The 15,624-nt window shown below is 46.3% G+C and overlaps 1 protein-coding gene across 1 annotated transcript in view; it reads left to right on the top strand.

Annotated features, from left to right (window-relative positions):
• The first annotated feature begins 3,284 nt into the window (after window positions 1–3,284).
• The window catches only part of Edem1 (ER degradation enhancing alpha-mannosidase like protein 1), a 30,193-nt gene continuing 17,853 nt past the window's right edge, over window positions 3,285–15,624 (top strand). The window contains exons 1-2 of the mRNA XM_038318419.2: window positions 3,285–3,878; window positions 11,810–11,882. Coding sequence (XP_038174347.1) covers window positions 3,397–3,878; window positions 11,810–11,882 — 555 coding nt within the window. The 5' untranslated portion in view covers window positions 3,285–3,396. The remainder of the gene's footprint in view (window positions 3,879–11,809; window positions 11,883–15,624) is intronic.

Genomic DNA, 15,624 nt, shown 5'->3' with positions numbered 1-15,624 from the left:
TCTGGCAGTTTAGAGGTCTGGATAGTACCTAGAGCAGACATACACAACCCCCACCTGGCTAGTGATTGTGTTAGTGTTTTATGTGCCCTCTACTTGAAAATAGAGATGTGTTTACTTCCTTCCCCCACTTTGTTTTAATGTAGTGAAGTGCTAGTCATCACAGTTTACAGAATTATGCAACCACTTGGATTTGAAGGAAGTGCTGTTAAAATATACAGACTTACATTTGGGAAGGCGTTTATAGTTGCAGGTGTTTTTACTTTATCCATTGAAGAAACACATATGCCTACTAAGAATTTTGGACTAAGCTGTTTAGAACTAATGTATAATAACACTTTGTAGCTGCTGTAGGCTCAGCAAGAATTTATTTCAGCTTTTGACAAACCCAGAACACTTAGAAAATACTTCCTTTCAAACTACGTGAGGGGTTGGGCACTGAGCAGACCTCTACCTTTTCTTTTGACACATGGGACAGAGAATGTCAGTGGTATTGTCTCCCTCCCCTTGTCGTTGAATTGCTTTTGGCTGTCATACCATTTGCCACGGTTCATAGAAAGACTGAACATTAAGATGATTTCTCTTTGTGGCAGGATAAGTAATAAAGAGCTGGGGATGAACCGAAGGAAGTTCACTACCTTTGTTTATTTTGGGGACAGTGGACTCACTGTGATACTCAGGTTAGTCTTAGACTTTTGGTCTCAAAGGATTCTTCCTGCTGTAACATCCTGAGAAGGCCTTTAGGCATGTGCTGTTGTGCCCAGTTATCCCTCCTCCATCCCTATTACATTTTTTTAATTAGTTAACTTTTTTTTTTCCTTGAGAATGTCTCACTATGTAGCCCCGACTTCCTGATATAAAGACCAGGCTGCCTGGAACTCACAAGAATCTGCCTACCTCTGACTCTCAAGTGCTGGAATTCAAAGTGTGAGGCTCCATAGCTGGCTGAATAAATTAGCTTTTTATAGATAGTCACTTGTTTCCACGAGACATTATCTTGGTCCCACCCACATAAGGGTAACCACTGCCAGGTGACATACCAGTCTTATTTTCTTCTTACAAAATACAGTTTCATTAACAGGGTCAGCTGTGGATATAGTACTGTTTTAAGTGTTTTATGTGAGTGTATTAGAGTTTGTGGTAGGTACTTATCTTAAAATGGGGATTTCTTTCTTTTTTTTTTTTCTTTTGCAGCTGAGGAAACAGGTGCAGAAACTAGCTTAGCAAGGTTACTCAGGCAAGATTCTGACTGGATTCTCAGCTGTCTCTTGGGAGCTGCACTGTTCTTAAAGTGAAAGGGACTGCATTTTCATACCAGTCCCATGATGCTCTTGTAAAATGGATTTGGAAAAATCTGCCAAACTTTTTCCTGAATAATTGTTTTATTAGCTAGGTATGATGGTTCAAACTTACAGTATCAGCATTTGGAAGCTGAGGGTGGAGGATCACAACTTGGAGTCACACTGGGGCTACAGAGTCAGATCCTGTCTCAGAAGTGTCCGTCTCCTCCCACCTCATCCCCCCACCCTGCCCCACACACGCCGAGACAACAGGGTTTCTCTGTAGCTTTGGAGCCTGACCTAGGACTAGCTCTTGTAGATCAGTCTGGCCTCAAACTCAAGAGATCCACCTGCCTCTGCCTCCTGAGGCTGGGATTAAAGGTGTGCACCCTGCCTGTCTCAGATTTCTTTTGTTTTGTTTTTTGAGACAGGCTTCAGAATTGTTTTGAAGGATAGATTTTCTGACTAGATACAGATGTTTCAGTTTCATCAGCTACATTCAGTCTGAGAAGTCCTAAAGGGCCGGTAACATAATTCCACTTTTGGAAGTTTCTATGAAGATACAAGTGGAAATATGTGATAGTGTCCCCAAAACCTACTGGCACCTGTTGTCAGTTGTCCCATGAAAAGCATCTTCATCTGCTGTTGGCTGGTTTTCTCTAGTTTTTAGATTGATTTTTTAAAGATTGATTTTTTTTTAAAGTTAGTGCTTTTCTGTAATGTGAGAACAGGCTCTGTCATCAGTGTGGCTGACAGCTGACTAGACTGCAGCATAAATTTAAGCTAAAATATGCACAAAATAGCAGGGAAACAAAGCATATCTTAATGTTCACATTCAGTTTGTCTCCAGGGAGGCAGACTAATAGACCAGGGTCAAGAGCTGTAGTTGGACTTCCGGAAGCCTCCCCAAGCACCCCCTCCCTTTTTGGTTTACTGCTTGGGCCTTTTTCTCTCCCAAAATAAGCTCTAACAACCCGAAGAACTTGACTGTTCGCTGGCTGCTGTGTTGTACCCTATCGCGCGTCGCAGGAACTCCTTTGGAATAAGAACATCACACAACTTACCCAAATCCTCCCCATTACTTCCTTGATGATTGATGACATACATTACTGACTTAGTTGCTTCCCCTACTTTTTAAGTTTGATAGATATGCGGTGTAAACTTAGGGAAGGGAAAATTGATAGGTGCTCCAAGTTTTGAATCCTTACACGAAAGTCACAGCCCTCAAGAGATAAAAATCCGTAACCTGCTTAATTATAGGAATTAGGACTTACAGGGATTATACCCAAAATCTGTCCTACATTTCTGAGGTCGCCGCTGCCTTGCACTGTGGGAGGAACTGGAAAGGATGTTTAAATAGTTCTGATGAAAATGATTTGGTGTTAGTCCCACCTCCCGCCCTGAGGGATAGGGTGGGGTCTCGGAGTATTTTACAAGTATCAAGGCGTTCCAATAAAACAAACAGAATGGGGTATTGCATAGTCTGAGCCAGGCATAGGAAGTCCCACTCCCACCCAAGTTAAAAACCTGTCCTGGATATGCGCTGGTACCTCCTTTGCCTAACCGCCCAGGCCCTTAACTTTCTCACCTCTTCTATCCCAGACCTGGAGGGGCTTTCTCCCTACCAACTTCAAATCAACAAACATTCCACCCAGGGGTATCATTTTCCCGAAAAAGGGCGGGTCAGGGGCCGCTTCTGTGACCTCGCCTGGAGCTCCTGTGCTGCGCTCTCATTGGTTGGAAGTTCTCTCCCCAAAAGCTTGCGCGACCTAGGCTCGCCACGCCAGCCCGACCTGAAGCGGGTCCGCCCTGGGGGCGTGGTCCAGGCGGCGGGCGGAGCCTGGTGGCCCCGGCGGCCTATAGAGCGGGAGGGAGTCCCCGACCGCGCCCCTCGAGGCCGGGCCCGTGCGAGGCCAATCCCGGGCGTCCGGTGGGCGGACGTGGGGGCCTGGCGGGCCGGGCCGGGCCGCGGGGCGGGGGACAATGGGCCAGTTCCTGATGCGTCACGGGGGAGTTCCTTAAAGGGGAAGTGAGCGGGATCCGGGCGGACGCGCGGGGCGGCGGTCGTCTAGAGACGCTCTCGGCGCTTCAAAATAATGCCCGCGGCGGTCGCGCGACAATGCAATGGCGAGCGCTCGTCCTGGGGCTGGTGCTGCTACGCCTCGGCCTCCACGCGGTGCTCTGGCTGGTCTTCGGGCTGGGCCCCAGCATGGGCTTCTACCAGCGCTTTCCGCTCCCCTTCGGCTTCCAGCGTTTGAAGGACCCCGACGGCTCGGAGCCGGTGGGTCCGCCGGAAGGCCCGGCCTGGCTGCATCGGCCAAAGCGCGGGCCGGAGGGGCGGCTCGAGACCCCGCGGGAGCCGGGGCCGGGCATGTGCGGCCAGGCGCACTGGGGCTACGCTCTGGGCGGCCGTGGCTGCGGCCCGGACGAGTACGAGCGGCGCTACAGCAGCGCCTTCCCGCCGCAGCTGCGTGCCCAGATGCGCGACCTGGCACGGGGCATGTTCGTCTTCGGCTACGACAACTACATGGCGCACGCCTTTCCGCAGGACGAGCTCAACCCCATCTACTGCCGCGGCCGGGGGCCGGACCGCGGGGACCCGTGAGTAGCCTGCCGGATGCCCCGCGCGCCGTCTTCCGCCCCTCCGTGTCCCTGAAGGGGTACCAGGGTCTTTAAGGTCCGCCGAAGTCCGAGGTTCCCTCTATCCGCCGCGAGGTGGACCGCCATCCTCTTGATTCTCCTGGACCCTCCAAACTTCGGGACTTCTGTCCCTGTCATTCTCTGTTGCAGATGGGGAAACTGAGGGCTAGAGACCAGAAGGGACAGTCACAGTGGCAAGGCATGCCGCTGCTCCAGATGGACATACTATCTAAGTGCCAGCTATAGGCTTCCTTTGGAAAACGCAGCTTCAGAACGAACCCTCCCCACTCCCGATCAGAACGCCACACCCAAGGCTTTTTAATATAAAGATTGAGGCACGGGTTCCGAGAAAGGGGCCGTCCTGTGAATTGGACACAGGGGATGGGGTGGGGATGGGGTTAGTATTTCTCCTTCCCAGGGCCGCTGCCTAGGCTAGGAGAGCTAGTTGGGAGGGATGGGTATTGGCCGGCCCAGCTTTGCGATCTGTATCCCCTAAGGATGGTTCCTTAGGCGCCGAATTGACTGATACTGTCATTGCTTGGTATCATCGTAAACACTAGTGGGGTGATAGTGCTGTCAAAAGGTCAGGCAGCCCTCCCAGCCTCCGAGTCATGGGAAGGTGAAGTTCCAGGGTTACTCTGGTGGACTTCAAAGTCCAAGAGAACGGAGCACCCAGCCAAGATCCTCCTCCCTAAAGGGTGTGCACTGCCACCGACCCAGTCAGGCCGGTTGGTGACTGTGGCTGTTCCCTCCCCTTAGATGGAAGTGGAGTGGAGTTGTTCGTTGTTTTGGCACTACACATGGGCATCCTTGGACACCTGGCATGTGTATTTTCCTTCTGGTGGGAAGCAGTGGCGGATTCTTAGGTTCTAAAAGAAAAGCTAAGGGCTGATGAGATGGCTCAGCCAGTAAAGACGCTTGACACTACTTAAGTTTGACCCTCTAGGACCTACTTGGAGGGAGGAGAAAGAGAACTGAGGAGACTCCAGTTGTCCTCTGACCTCTACATGCCTCTGTGACTCACATGCACAGCTGTCCCCAAAACATTTAAAAAAATTTTTTTTAAAGGAAAGCTAACTCTAAAAGGGCATAGAAAGGGCTATGCAAGTGGGTTGGTGAGGTGCCAATATGTGTCTTCATTTGCAACCTAATAGCTGATAGATGGGTAATAGCAAGGGAACATCCCACACAGAGGCACTGGGCCTTGCACAGTTCTGTTGGGTTGACAAACTATTTGTCTTGCTTCGCTGGATCACCCCGTCCCTCTCTTTCTTGTTTTTTTTGGGAGTGCAGGGAATTGAACCCATGGCTCTATGCACTTGAGCTACATTGTAGCTCTTCTTTCTTTCTCAGAAATGTATTTTTTCTCAGTTTCTTTGGGGGAAAACTATACATTTTCTTGAAGTAACACTACTCCTTTTTAGGTTATAAGGAGTCCGAGAGTTGTCTTCACTCATAAAGAGACGCTGGGGAGGACTTCCTGTCTGTGGTTTAGCTTGGCTTCAATTCCAGCTTTGCGCCACTGCTCTCTTCCCCTTCAGCCCCCTTCCCCCTCTACTCCCTTCCCTACCCCCTCCTTAACTTGTAAGAAAAAAAAAAAATCTTTACATCTAGGAGGGGAAACTGAAAAATCCCTCTAGTTATTTTCAGTAGCTCTTTTCTGCCAGTTCCTGACCATATGGCAACACATTTTATTTATTTATTTATTTATTTATTTACTTACTTACTTAACTTATTTTTACATAGTTACAACTTAAGTATGTGCCTATTTTAGATTTTTTTTTTTAATTTTACAAAGACACTATTTTATTTTTGTTCCAGTAAGGTTGACAATAGGCGTCTTGACACAAGAACCGGTTTGAAAAGCTATAGATGACCCCTGTTGGGGTCAGCCTCCCTAGAACATTTTGCAGAGCATTCCTGATACACTTCCAACAGAATCTTTAGTATGTCGTGTGTCCAGGTAGCAGAATTATGCTTCCCTTCCGTTAGGCCTCTTTGTCTCACTGTCTTTCTCTGTCTTCTCCTTCGGAGTAGAAACTGCTGTACTGATGATGTGGGGCTTCCTCCGAAAGTGGCTCTTCCTTAACGCGCTTCCTTTTACCCTTCTTTTGTTCCTCTTTTTCTCTTCTGTCTGTTGGTCTGTCAGTCTGTCTGTCTTTCGTGCTGAGGCTGAACGATTCAGTAAAAAGCTCTGGCTCCAACTGTCTTAATGAGCGAGGCTTGGTCACTCATCCCCAAGGTGCCAATTAAAGAGACAATTACTGGCACAGAGCAGAGAAAAGAGAATTAACATCCTGGGAAGTGGAACAAATAAAGGGGTCCAGCTGTCCCTGAGTTGGGCTTCAGGATCCTGCCAGGAGCCTTAAGTCGAGTGGGTGGGAGGATTGGGGCAGAGAGGGTGTGAGATATCTGTGTAGTGCAGGTCATGCTGTGGTGTTGGCCTTTACAGTATGAGATCAGGTTCTTGTAAGGGGACGTGCTTAGAGTCCAGCCTCCCCATCATGGATAATTGTTCTCATCTAAGGCAACCTTCCGTCTTAGAGGAATGAGAGGGGGTGTGAATCACTGTTCTTACACAGGCGCTCCTGGAGTGATTAACATGCCCGTGTGTAGAGAAACTCAGGATGAACCAAAGGAAAGGAGACATATGCAAGAGGAAGATGGGCATGGCAGGCTTTCACCCTCTTTTTAGTCATTCTGTGGGCTTGAGAAGTGGGAGCTTCTGAGCAGACGCAGCTTCTGAATGCCTGTTGTACTAGGACCTTGTGCCTGCTAGGCAAGTCGTCTTCATTGAGCTACACACACCCAGCTCCTTTTTCACTTTCTATTTTGAGACAGCCTTTTTGAGTTGAACGGCTGGCTTTCAGCTTGTCCCACAGCTGAGGCAGGCCTTGAATTTATGATCTTGAATTCAGACTCCTGAGTAGCTGGAGTACAGGCCCTACCTTACCAGGTCCACCTTTATTGTTTTATTTTATTGTTTTGTAATGAGCTGTAGGAGCTTTCGGGAGCATTTCGGAGTGGTGGTGAGAGCTCTTCAGCAAAGTGAGGTGGCAGTGGTTGGTTGAAATTGTGGGTCCCAGTGGCATCTTGGGGTGCGTAGGCCTTTTTAGAAGTCTATGGTAAGTGTGGTTTGCTTTGGTTCTGCAGTGGCAACTTGTATAAATTGAAGTCAAGTCTCTGATTGGGATGATGGCCTTAGTAATTAACATTGGGGAAAGCTGTCTTCTGACTTAAGGTTGGCAGCCTTTGTGTCTCTGACACTTGTGAAGAGCCCTGGGATTTTGTGTCTTTGAGCAGAGACCCCCACACTGGCCAATTCAAGGAATAGAAAGCGTAGGGTTCTTTATTCGTTTGTCTGTTTTTACTGGCTCTCACCTTAGTATATATAGTTCCTCTTATTATTTGATACAGGAGACTTTCAAGCCTGTGCTTTCTCATTCTGATTCTGAACAAGTAGGAAGTGCTTACATTTCCCAAATAAACTGTAATAAAGAGGGTTACATTTTTTCCCCCTAATACTGAGAATTGAAACCAGGGCTCACATATTCCAGATAAGTGATCTGCTACTAAGCTACACTCCTGGCCCCTTTAAAAATTAGACTTTGAGGGGCTGGAGAGGTGGCTCAGTAGTGAAAAGTGCTCGCTACCCTTACAGAGGACTGAGTTTTTTCTCAACATTCAAAACCACCTGTAACTCTTGGGAGTTCCAGGTGATCTGGTCTACATGTAGACACAAACACACACATACAAAGTAAGATTTTATTTTGAGATCTGGGGATATATTTCAATGGTAGAGTACTTGCCTAAAATGTAGGAGGCCCTTAATTTAATATTTGTTCTACAAAAAGCAAAGTAGCAAAAAATTGCTTTGAGACACAGTCTACCACACTGTACTCAACCTTAGGATTCTTCTGCCTCAGCCTGGAATTACTACAAAGTGTGCCATCACCATGCCCAGAAAATATCTTTCTGATTTCAAAATTCAAGTATGTTCATTATCATTTTCTAATATTACTTTAAAAAGAATGAACTTGATATTAGAAAATTACCTAAAACAGTACAAAAACAAAATGTGGGTGTTCTCTCCTTTCTTCATGTTGCCCAGGTTGGTCTTCAGCTAAAGAGGTAGCAGAGGCTGGTGTCAGCCCTGATCCATCTGCCTTCGGTCTCCCAGGTGCTGTGATTTCAGGCACAGGCACCGTAGCTGGCTGTGTCATTTCTTGTTAGTCATCCTCTTGCTGCATATCTTGATAGACGTGGGCCCTGTGTTAACATGAAGTAAACAAATCTTGAGCCCTATGAAAACAGCCGGTCTCTGTCTAGCTCCTGACTGCTGTTGCGTTGTAGAATCCCAATTCAAACCTTTGAGGAAATTTAGATAGTTCTCTACTCCTGTGGATGGCAGCTATAAATTCAGGGTTTGGGCCTGTGAACAGTGCTTGATTCCATCCCCCCCCCCCCCCCCCCCCCCCCGAAACCATAAAACAAAAGGAAATCCCACTGAACAGATCCAGTATTGGTTCCTCACCTAGTTCGTTCCTAGACACCCTAGCTTACGATGGCCAATTCCCGGGCTGAGGAGATGACTCAGTGGGGTAGGAGTGTTTGCTGGGTAAGTAGGAAGACTTGGGTTTGAATCCCTAGCAAGCATGTAAAAAGCTGGGTGTGGTCACTCCTGAGCCTGTAACCCAAACACTGTGGGGTGGAGACTGAGAGGATTTCTGGGACCTGCTGGCTGCCTGGTGAGTTCCAGGTTCTGTGAGAAACCCTGTCTAAGATGGAGAGACAGCTGGACAGGAGAAGTCTTCCTGAGGCCTCTTACCATTCATGAGTGCCTGTGCCTTCACACACATGCAGATGTGTACACACACACACACACGGCCTCTTTCACAATTCCTTTTTCAAAATTCTTCCAGATTCAGGCACAAGTCTTGAGCTATAGAAGGTGATTCTTCTTAGTTTGCTCATCTTGGGTTTGATTGCTTCCCTTTGAGCCATCATTCCCCATTTTAACCGTGTTTGAGAATTGAGTCCCGTCCCTTTTGCTTCCTGGATTACAAAGTCCTTGAATGCACCGGACTGTTTGTCAGGTTATCTCTGCCCACACAGAAAAGATAAGGGTTCCAAACAGCTGTTGCAGGTTGAGTATATGCAGCGTGGTTTCTTGTCTGGTTTTCTAAAATGTCTGCTTGATTTTATTAGCTATGTAAGCAAGGATTTTCTAGCAGAGGCTTTGATCTTCATCTTCTTTATCTCCTTCCTTCTCTGCTTTCTTTCTTCTTTGCTTTTGTTTAGAAGTAGTAAGAGCTGCAGAGTGTCGCAGGGGAATGATTGCCATGAATGTTCATGCATGTGTGATAAATTAGGAGGGAGTTGTGTTGTGATTGATCAGCTGCTTACATGGGCACTTGTACTCTGATTTTGCCTTGTCTGAAAGATTGACTTCCTCAAGTGCTGCTAGGTCAGACAGGGCTACAGTAAGCATGTCCAAAGAGCAGAGCTGTGTCATTATCTGCAGGACGGGCTGACCAAAGGAAGCTGGAAAATGTCTTGCCGTAGGGCTAGGTCCAGTTGTTTTATGGAATCTGATTTTTCCTTCATTCTCTACCCTCTTTTCCCTACTTTGATAATTTGTATTATTAATTTTGTGGTTTTTTTTCCTGAGCCATGATCTTGCTGTGTAAGCAAGGAACTCTACTCCTGCCCCAGCCTCCTAAGTGCTGGGATTATTTGGTTGAAAAGAATTCAGACTGTTCTAGTGAACATTCTAGATCTTTAAGTGGGTTTTCTGACTAGAGTAGAACTCTCACAGTTATTACAACTACATTAAAAGAGTCAACTCTGGTAAGAGTTACCAGTTGTCACTGACTCTTTGGCCAGTGTTACTGAGGATTTGTTGTTTAGGGAGGGTCAGTGCTGAGGTTTACACCCAGCATCTCAACATGCAAGGCAAGCATTCTGCGGGTAGCTGTGTACCCAGCTCTTAAACAGTGGAACACTATGTCCCTTTGATGTGTGCACTAACAGAAAAAGCACAGCAAACACGGAAAGGTGCTGAAAATTACATGTGCCTTCTGTGGCTTCGGGGCAGCTAGGGAGGTGACACCTGCCATAGATTAGGATGATGTAGGGTTCTTGTTCATTTCCTTCAGTTGGAACGCTAAATGATATGGCTGCCATTTTCTGATGGGGTGGGTGTTTGGAACTCACTCTGTTTCTGAGCAGCATAACCCTGTAGTTAAATATTTAAATCCAGCCAAGTGTTCCTGAGGACACTCTTGAATGTGAGGATGTCTGCTTTGACCCTCCTCCAACCCTTGGCAATTCCGTCTCGATTGCCTTTGAGAGAGCTGTTTGAATCCATAGCTTTCATCCTGAGAGCATCTTTTCTAAGTTTCTTTAGAGGATCACACAGAAGGTTTGTGGTTAGTGCAGTTTTACAGTGATGCTGTTGGTTGCTTTTTCCTATGTAACTCCCTCTGGGAACTTTTTTTTTTGGTTTTTTTTTCTTTCTTTCTTTTTTTTTTTTTTTTTTTTTTTTTCCGAGACAGGGTTTCTCTGTAGCTCTGGAGCCTGCCCTGGCTCTTAGGCTGGCTTCGAACTCACAGAGATCTGCCTGCCTCCCTGATAGCTGGGATTAAAGGCCTGTGCCACCACTGCTCCACTGGGAACTTGTGGGTTTTTTGTTTGTTTGTGTGTTTTGTTTTTTTTTTTGCTGTAGATTCTTTGTCCTCTGTTAAATGCCCAACGCACACAAAATAGAGCCACTAGAAGGTTCAGATAAGGTCAGATGTGGAAGCTGGCTATGCCTTCTTCTTCATGTAAACCCCATTTCACTCTGAATGAAGCCGAAAAGGCATTTTCTTTTATTTTTATGCGTGTGTGTGTGTGTGTGTGTGTGTATGTGGGTGTGTGGGTGTAGGTGTAGATATAGTGTGTGCCATGGTGCGTATGTGAAGGATAACTTGTGGGAGGTGGTGTTCTCCTTCTGCCATGTGAGTCCTGGGGGTTGAACTTAGGTTCTGAGGGTTAGCATCAAGCACCTTTTCCTACTGACTCATCTTAGCAGTCCCCACAGGTCTTTAGAGAGACCACAGGTCAAGGCATCCAGAGTGCTGCTCTTAAAACTTCTTTCACAGGAAGGAGGCTGCACTGGGAGCCTTTAGGATGACGTAAGGGCAGGTGGCATGCAGAGAAGCGGATGGAGGACCCCAGATGTGAGTGCACCCGTGGCTGGAAATGGAAGTGGGGCTCTCTCATTCTGACTCTGGTAGATGAGATCTGGAAGCAGTTGTCCCATTTCTTCTTTTACTATCATTTTCTTTTCCTTTCCAGACTCTGCAGTTATTTTCTGGCCTTGTGGTAATGGGACAGAGGAGTCAGTGACGTCTGTGACTGACTTTCTTCAGTCATGCCAGGCCATTTTCACTGTTTGTCTAGCCTTCCCGGATGTATTCGTTCTCATTGTGTGTCGTAGTTTGAGCAGTGAAGAAATACCAGGTCGTATGACAGGATCCCTCCTTCAGTCCCTAGTGCTTGTGAAATTGAGAGGGTTTTGAAGCTAGACAGGATTAAAGATCCTTGATGGTGAGAGTGTGTCTCAGAGCACCAGCGAGCGACCTGCCCATCTCTGGACTTCCCCATGAGTTCTCTCACTACCGCCTTATACCCGTGTATAGTGAGAGGTAGTTCCTCAACCTGTAGACACACAGACCCTGCTGCTCCTGAGACAGAAGACCCCTTCCCCACTGCTGCCCACAGTCTGTTTCTGGATCATGAGCATGGCCAGCGGTTTTAGTTTCTGATGGCTGTTTAGTTTTTTGTCCCTCCCCCTTCACCTTAAATGTAAAGTACCTTTGTTTTAATTTTAATTCTTTCTTTTCCAGTTCAAATCTGAACATCAATGATGTCCTGGGAAATTACTCCCTGACTCTTGTTGATGCCTTGGATACACTTGCAGTAAGTGTTCAGCTTTTTCTTCTTTAATTAAGATAAAGTATTTGGGGGTTTATTGTATTTCCTCGTTTCTCCCAGAAATGGAAGGAAATGCTATACTCAGAGGCTTTGATGAGTGTTAATTATTTTAATGACCTTCATGGGAAGGCAATTAGAAAACATTCATACATGTATGTATATGTGTATGTGTGTGTGTGTTTCTTTCTTTTTTTTGTTTTTTTTTTTTTTTTTTTTTTTTTTTTTAGCCACCCTGTCCTACCAGAGTCTGGAGAATCTTGTTACTACTTAGTCCCTGTAATCTGTTAGATTGCAGACTGTATTGGTTGCTTTTCACACCAGGGCCAAAAGCAAGTTAAGGGAAGGAGTTTGTTTTGGTTTAGTGGACACCCTCCAGAGGGAAGTCCAGGTGGGAAAGGCATGGCATGGCAGCAGGGTCAGGAAACTGGATGTTCACATTTTCATCCACTTATGGTGAGACTCCTAAAAATTCTATAAGGTCCCCAAATAGCACCAACAGCTGGGCACCAAATGTTCCAATACATGAGCCTATTGGGGGTGGGGGGACGGGACTTCTCATTCAGACCACTACGAGGACCTTTTAGCCTTTATGTCTCTCTCCCAGAAAGCAGGCCACACCTCCGTGCTGCTAATTGTCTAAGGCGGAGCTAATGAAAAGAAAAGGAAACTGTGCCATGGCATCTCAGCCCCTGCTCCTTTCCCTGTGCAAGATAAATTTATGGTCCTACTGAGTGCCTGCCTCTGTGTCCTTTGATACATGTAGCAGACCTAACTATATCATGAGCTATGAAACTTCTCCATAACGTGAAACCTCTGAGTCAGAAGCTCTGGTTGTTCTCTGGAACTGAGTGGGCTGTGTCCCCTTTTAGGATCCCCACCCTACCTCACACATCAATCTCTCCTAATGGCTCTCAGACCTTAGCATCATGGCTGTGACCGTGAGGCTCTCTTCCCCTTCTCTTCTCTTCTGAAGGCTAATTTTGTGTGGGTTCCCTATTACAAATCCACCCTTCTTCTTCTTAGCTTATAGCACAGTACTTGAGGAGTAAAAGCCAGAAGATCCCAAGGTCAGAAGGTACTCCCAAATGCTTCTAGCTACTGACTTCCAAGGAGTGTCTGTGCCCAGTGCCTGCCTGTGCATGAGGCCCTCTCTGTGGACACCCCTGTTGTTTCTTGCTTCCTTGTTTTGGCTACTGTTCACTCTGTATGTGTCTTGCCAACTTGCATACTGCCTTTACTCTCTCATTCCTTGGCAGCCCCATTGACCGTGGGGAGCTGGAGGCCTTTCAGCAGAAACACAAGAACCCTCCTGAAGGTGATAGGCCATACTCGACATGCTGTCAGGCTGTGTCTGTGTGCTTCATGGCCTAGCACCATAGAGTATGGCTTCCAAGGGACGTTTCCAGTGATTCACAATCTCCTTAGGAAAGTAATTTTACAAACTCTTCCTGTTTTCCTTGTCCAAGACAATCTTTACTATTAGAAAGCTGTTGAATCTGTCGAGTACTTTATTTAATAATGTATCTGGTTCCTTTAAACATCCCTAGGAAATGTTTAAAGCTGTCAGTTAGGAGTTGGAATTGGGTAAGGGAGCAAAGTTTACACCATGATTGTCTCGTGGTTTGCCAGTAGTGAAACTGCAGGATTTGGAAAGAGGTGGAGATAATGTTCTGTACCTTCACTGTACAGACTGCAGAAACAGGACTGGGCCCTGCTTCTAGCAGGGCTGCTGGGTTTCCTTCTAGGCTCTAGTTGCAGGGCACTTCCGGTCTCCCAGTATTTCCTTCTGAAGTGATTGCTGCTTTGTTAGGTCATCCACCATCACTTCTCAGAATGTGCCCAGACAAGTAAGTGCAGCGCAATTAGCGCTAACCAGTGAAGCTGCTGGACGCTGACTCAGGCCGGGTGTGGAAGCAGGGTTAGAAGGTGCGGGTGCAGCTTGAGAAGCGCACCCTCTTCGCCCTCCAGTTAGTTCCCAGGATGTCTTGGCTCCTGCTTGCTGAGTACAGAAATGCTGTCATTATTATTTGCTGTACTCTCCTCCTCCCCTGACAGTAATTAGTACATAGTAGGACTCCAGAGTGTTTGTTATTTGACTGCTTACTAATCCAGTTTTGTCCAACATGTATTCTTGGCATAGTATTGTTCTCAGACATACCGGAGAACTTCTGACTGTTGGAGAGCCACAGCATACAAGAGCATTTTATTTAAAATTATCTAATAGAAAAGTTTTAAAAACATTTAGTGTGTGTGTATATGTGTGTGTGCACATGTCATTGCATGTAGGGCATATGGGTGGAGCAGGAGACAGTTTGCTCCTACTGTTTGGGTTCCAGGGATTGAACTCAAGTGGTCTACTTTTTAGCAAGTACTCTTATCTCCTGAGCCACCTTACTGGCCCTATTTATTTAATTTTTGAGACAGGGTCTTAAAAAATAAGGTTTAGGCTGACCTTAAGCTTGTAGTAGTCTTCTTGCCTCAGCAAGTGATGTGATTGCAGGCATGTATGTATGCATGCATGTATGTATGTATGTATGCATGTATGTATGTATGTATGCATGTATGTATGTATTGGGTGGACTTGGAGATTGATCCTGGGATTTCGCATACGGGAGGCTTGTGTCTTCCCCTGAGCTATATTCCTTGCCATTTGTTTTGTTTTGGTCTTTAAGTCAGAGGCTCTAATCAGTGACCTTCATATCTCAGTCGGCTGAGTCTTGAAATTACAGGGGTGAACTGTGTATCAGCATTTTCAAAATTCTGAGAGGCCCCTCCTCCGTCCAGTCCTTCTTCAGGCCTGGGTGATTCTGCACCCTGGTTACTTTGTGCTCACTGGCTAGCAAATGTGACAATATACGGGGTGTGACTGTAGTGCACCTGGATGTCATCACCTTCCCCAGCTCCATCTGAGATTATATCAACCCTGCAGCTGCACCAGATACTGTTCTTGGTGCACATCTGTGAGGAAACAGACCCATTTCTGTGGTTTTCCATTGTAGACGGTCTTGACTGTGGTAGCGCGTTCTCAGGAGTTCTTTTGTTAGCATTTTCAGCAGATGTTTGCAGATGTGCTGTGAGAGCCCTTGGGGAACACAGTCCCCTGATTATTGCTTGTGACCTGAACAAGATTGCATGTTCCTTTAAGAAGGAAGAACTGTAAACAGAAAGCCTGCTTCTGCTTCTGATTTGAGAAACACGCAGCAGACCAGTACACTAAGAAATAAGGCACACCTCCAATAATGAGTGTCTGAAGAATCATTTCTTCTTGATTTAGTTATCTAGTAATTGGTGGATGTTTGTGTCCTTATGAAAAATGGTTATAAAATTTGAGTGAAATCAAATCGTTTCCATATAGGTTAACGTATATCATTTTATGACAGATTTGCCTTTTTGAAGGGACTAGCATGTTATGGCATTGTTTCTGCACACCTCAGATAGGAACTTTAATTGTTACATTGGACATAGAACTGATAATTGGTATGTTTTGTTTTTAGTTTTTAAACATTTTTTGTACAAGTATGTACTTGTTTGTGTGTGAGGGTTAACATGTGCCACAGCATTCGTGTGGCGACCAGAGGACAAACTGCCTGACTTTTTACCAGGGTTCAGGGGTCATCACTCAGGTCATCAGTCAGGCTTGCACGGCAGGTGCTTTGACCCACTGAGCCATTTTCCAAACGCCACTTGGTCTTAGATGTTGCTTGTTCCTGCTGTATTGTTAGTCCTA

This window comes from Arvicola amphibius, chromosome 2 (genome assembly GCF_903992535.2).
Source record: "Arvicola amphibius chromosome 2, mArvAmp1.2, whole genome shotgun sequence".
NCBI classification, from domain to species: Eukaryota; Metazoa; Chordata; class Mammalia; order Rodentia; family Cricetidae; genus Arvicola; species Arvicola amphibius.
This window is presented reverse-complemented; position numbering and strand designations above follow the sequence as displayed.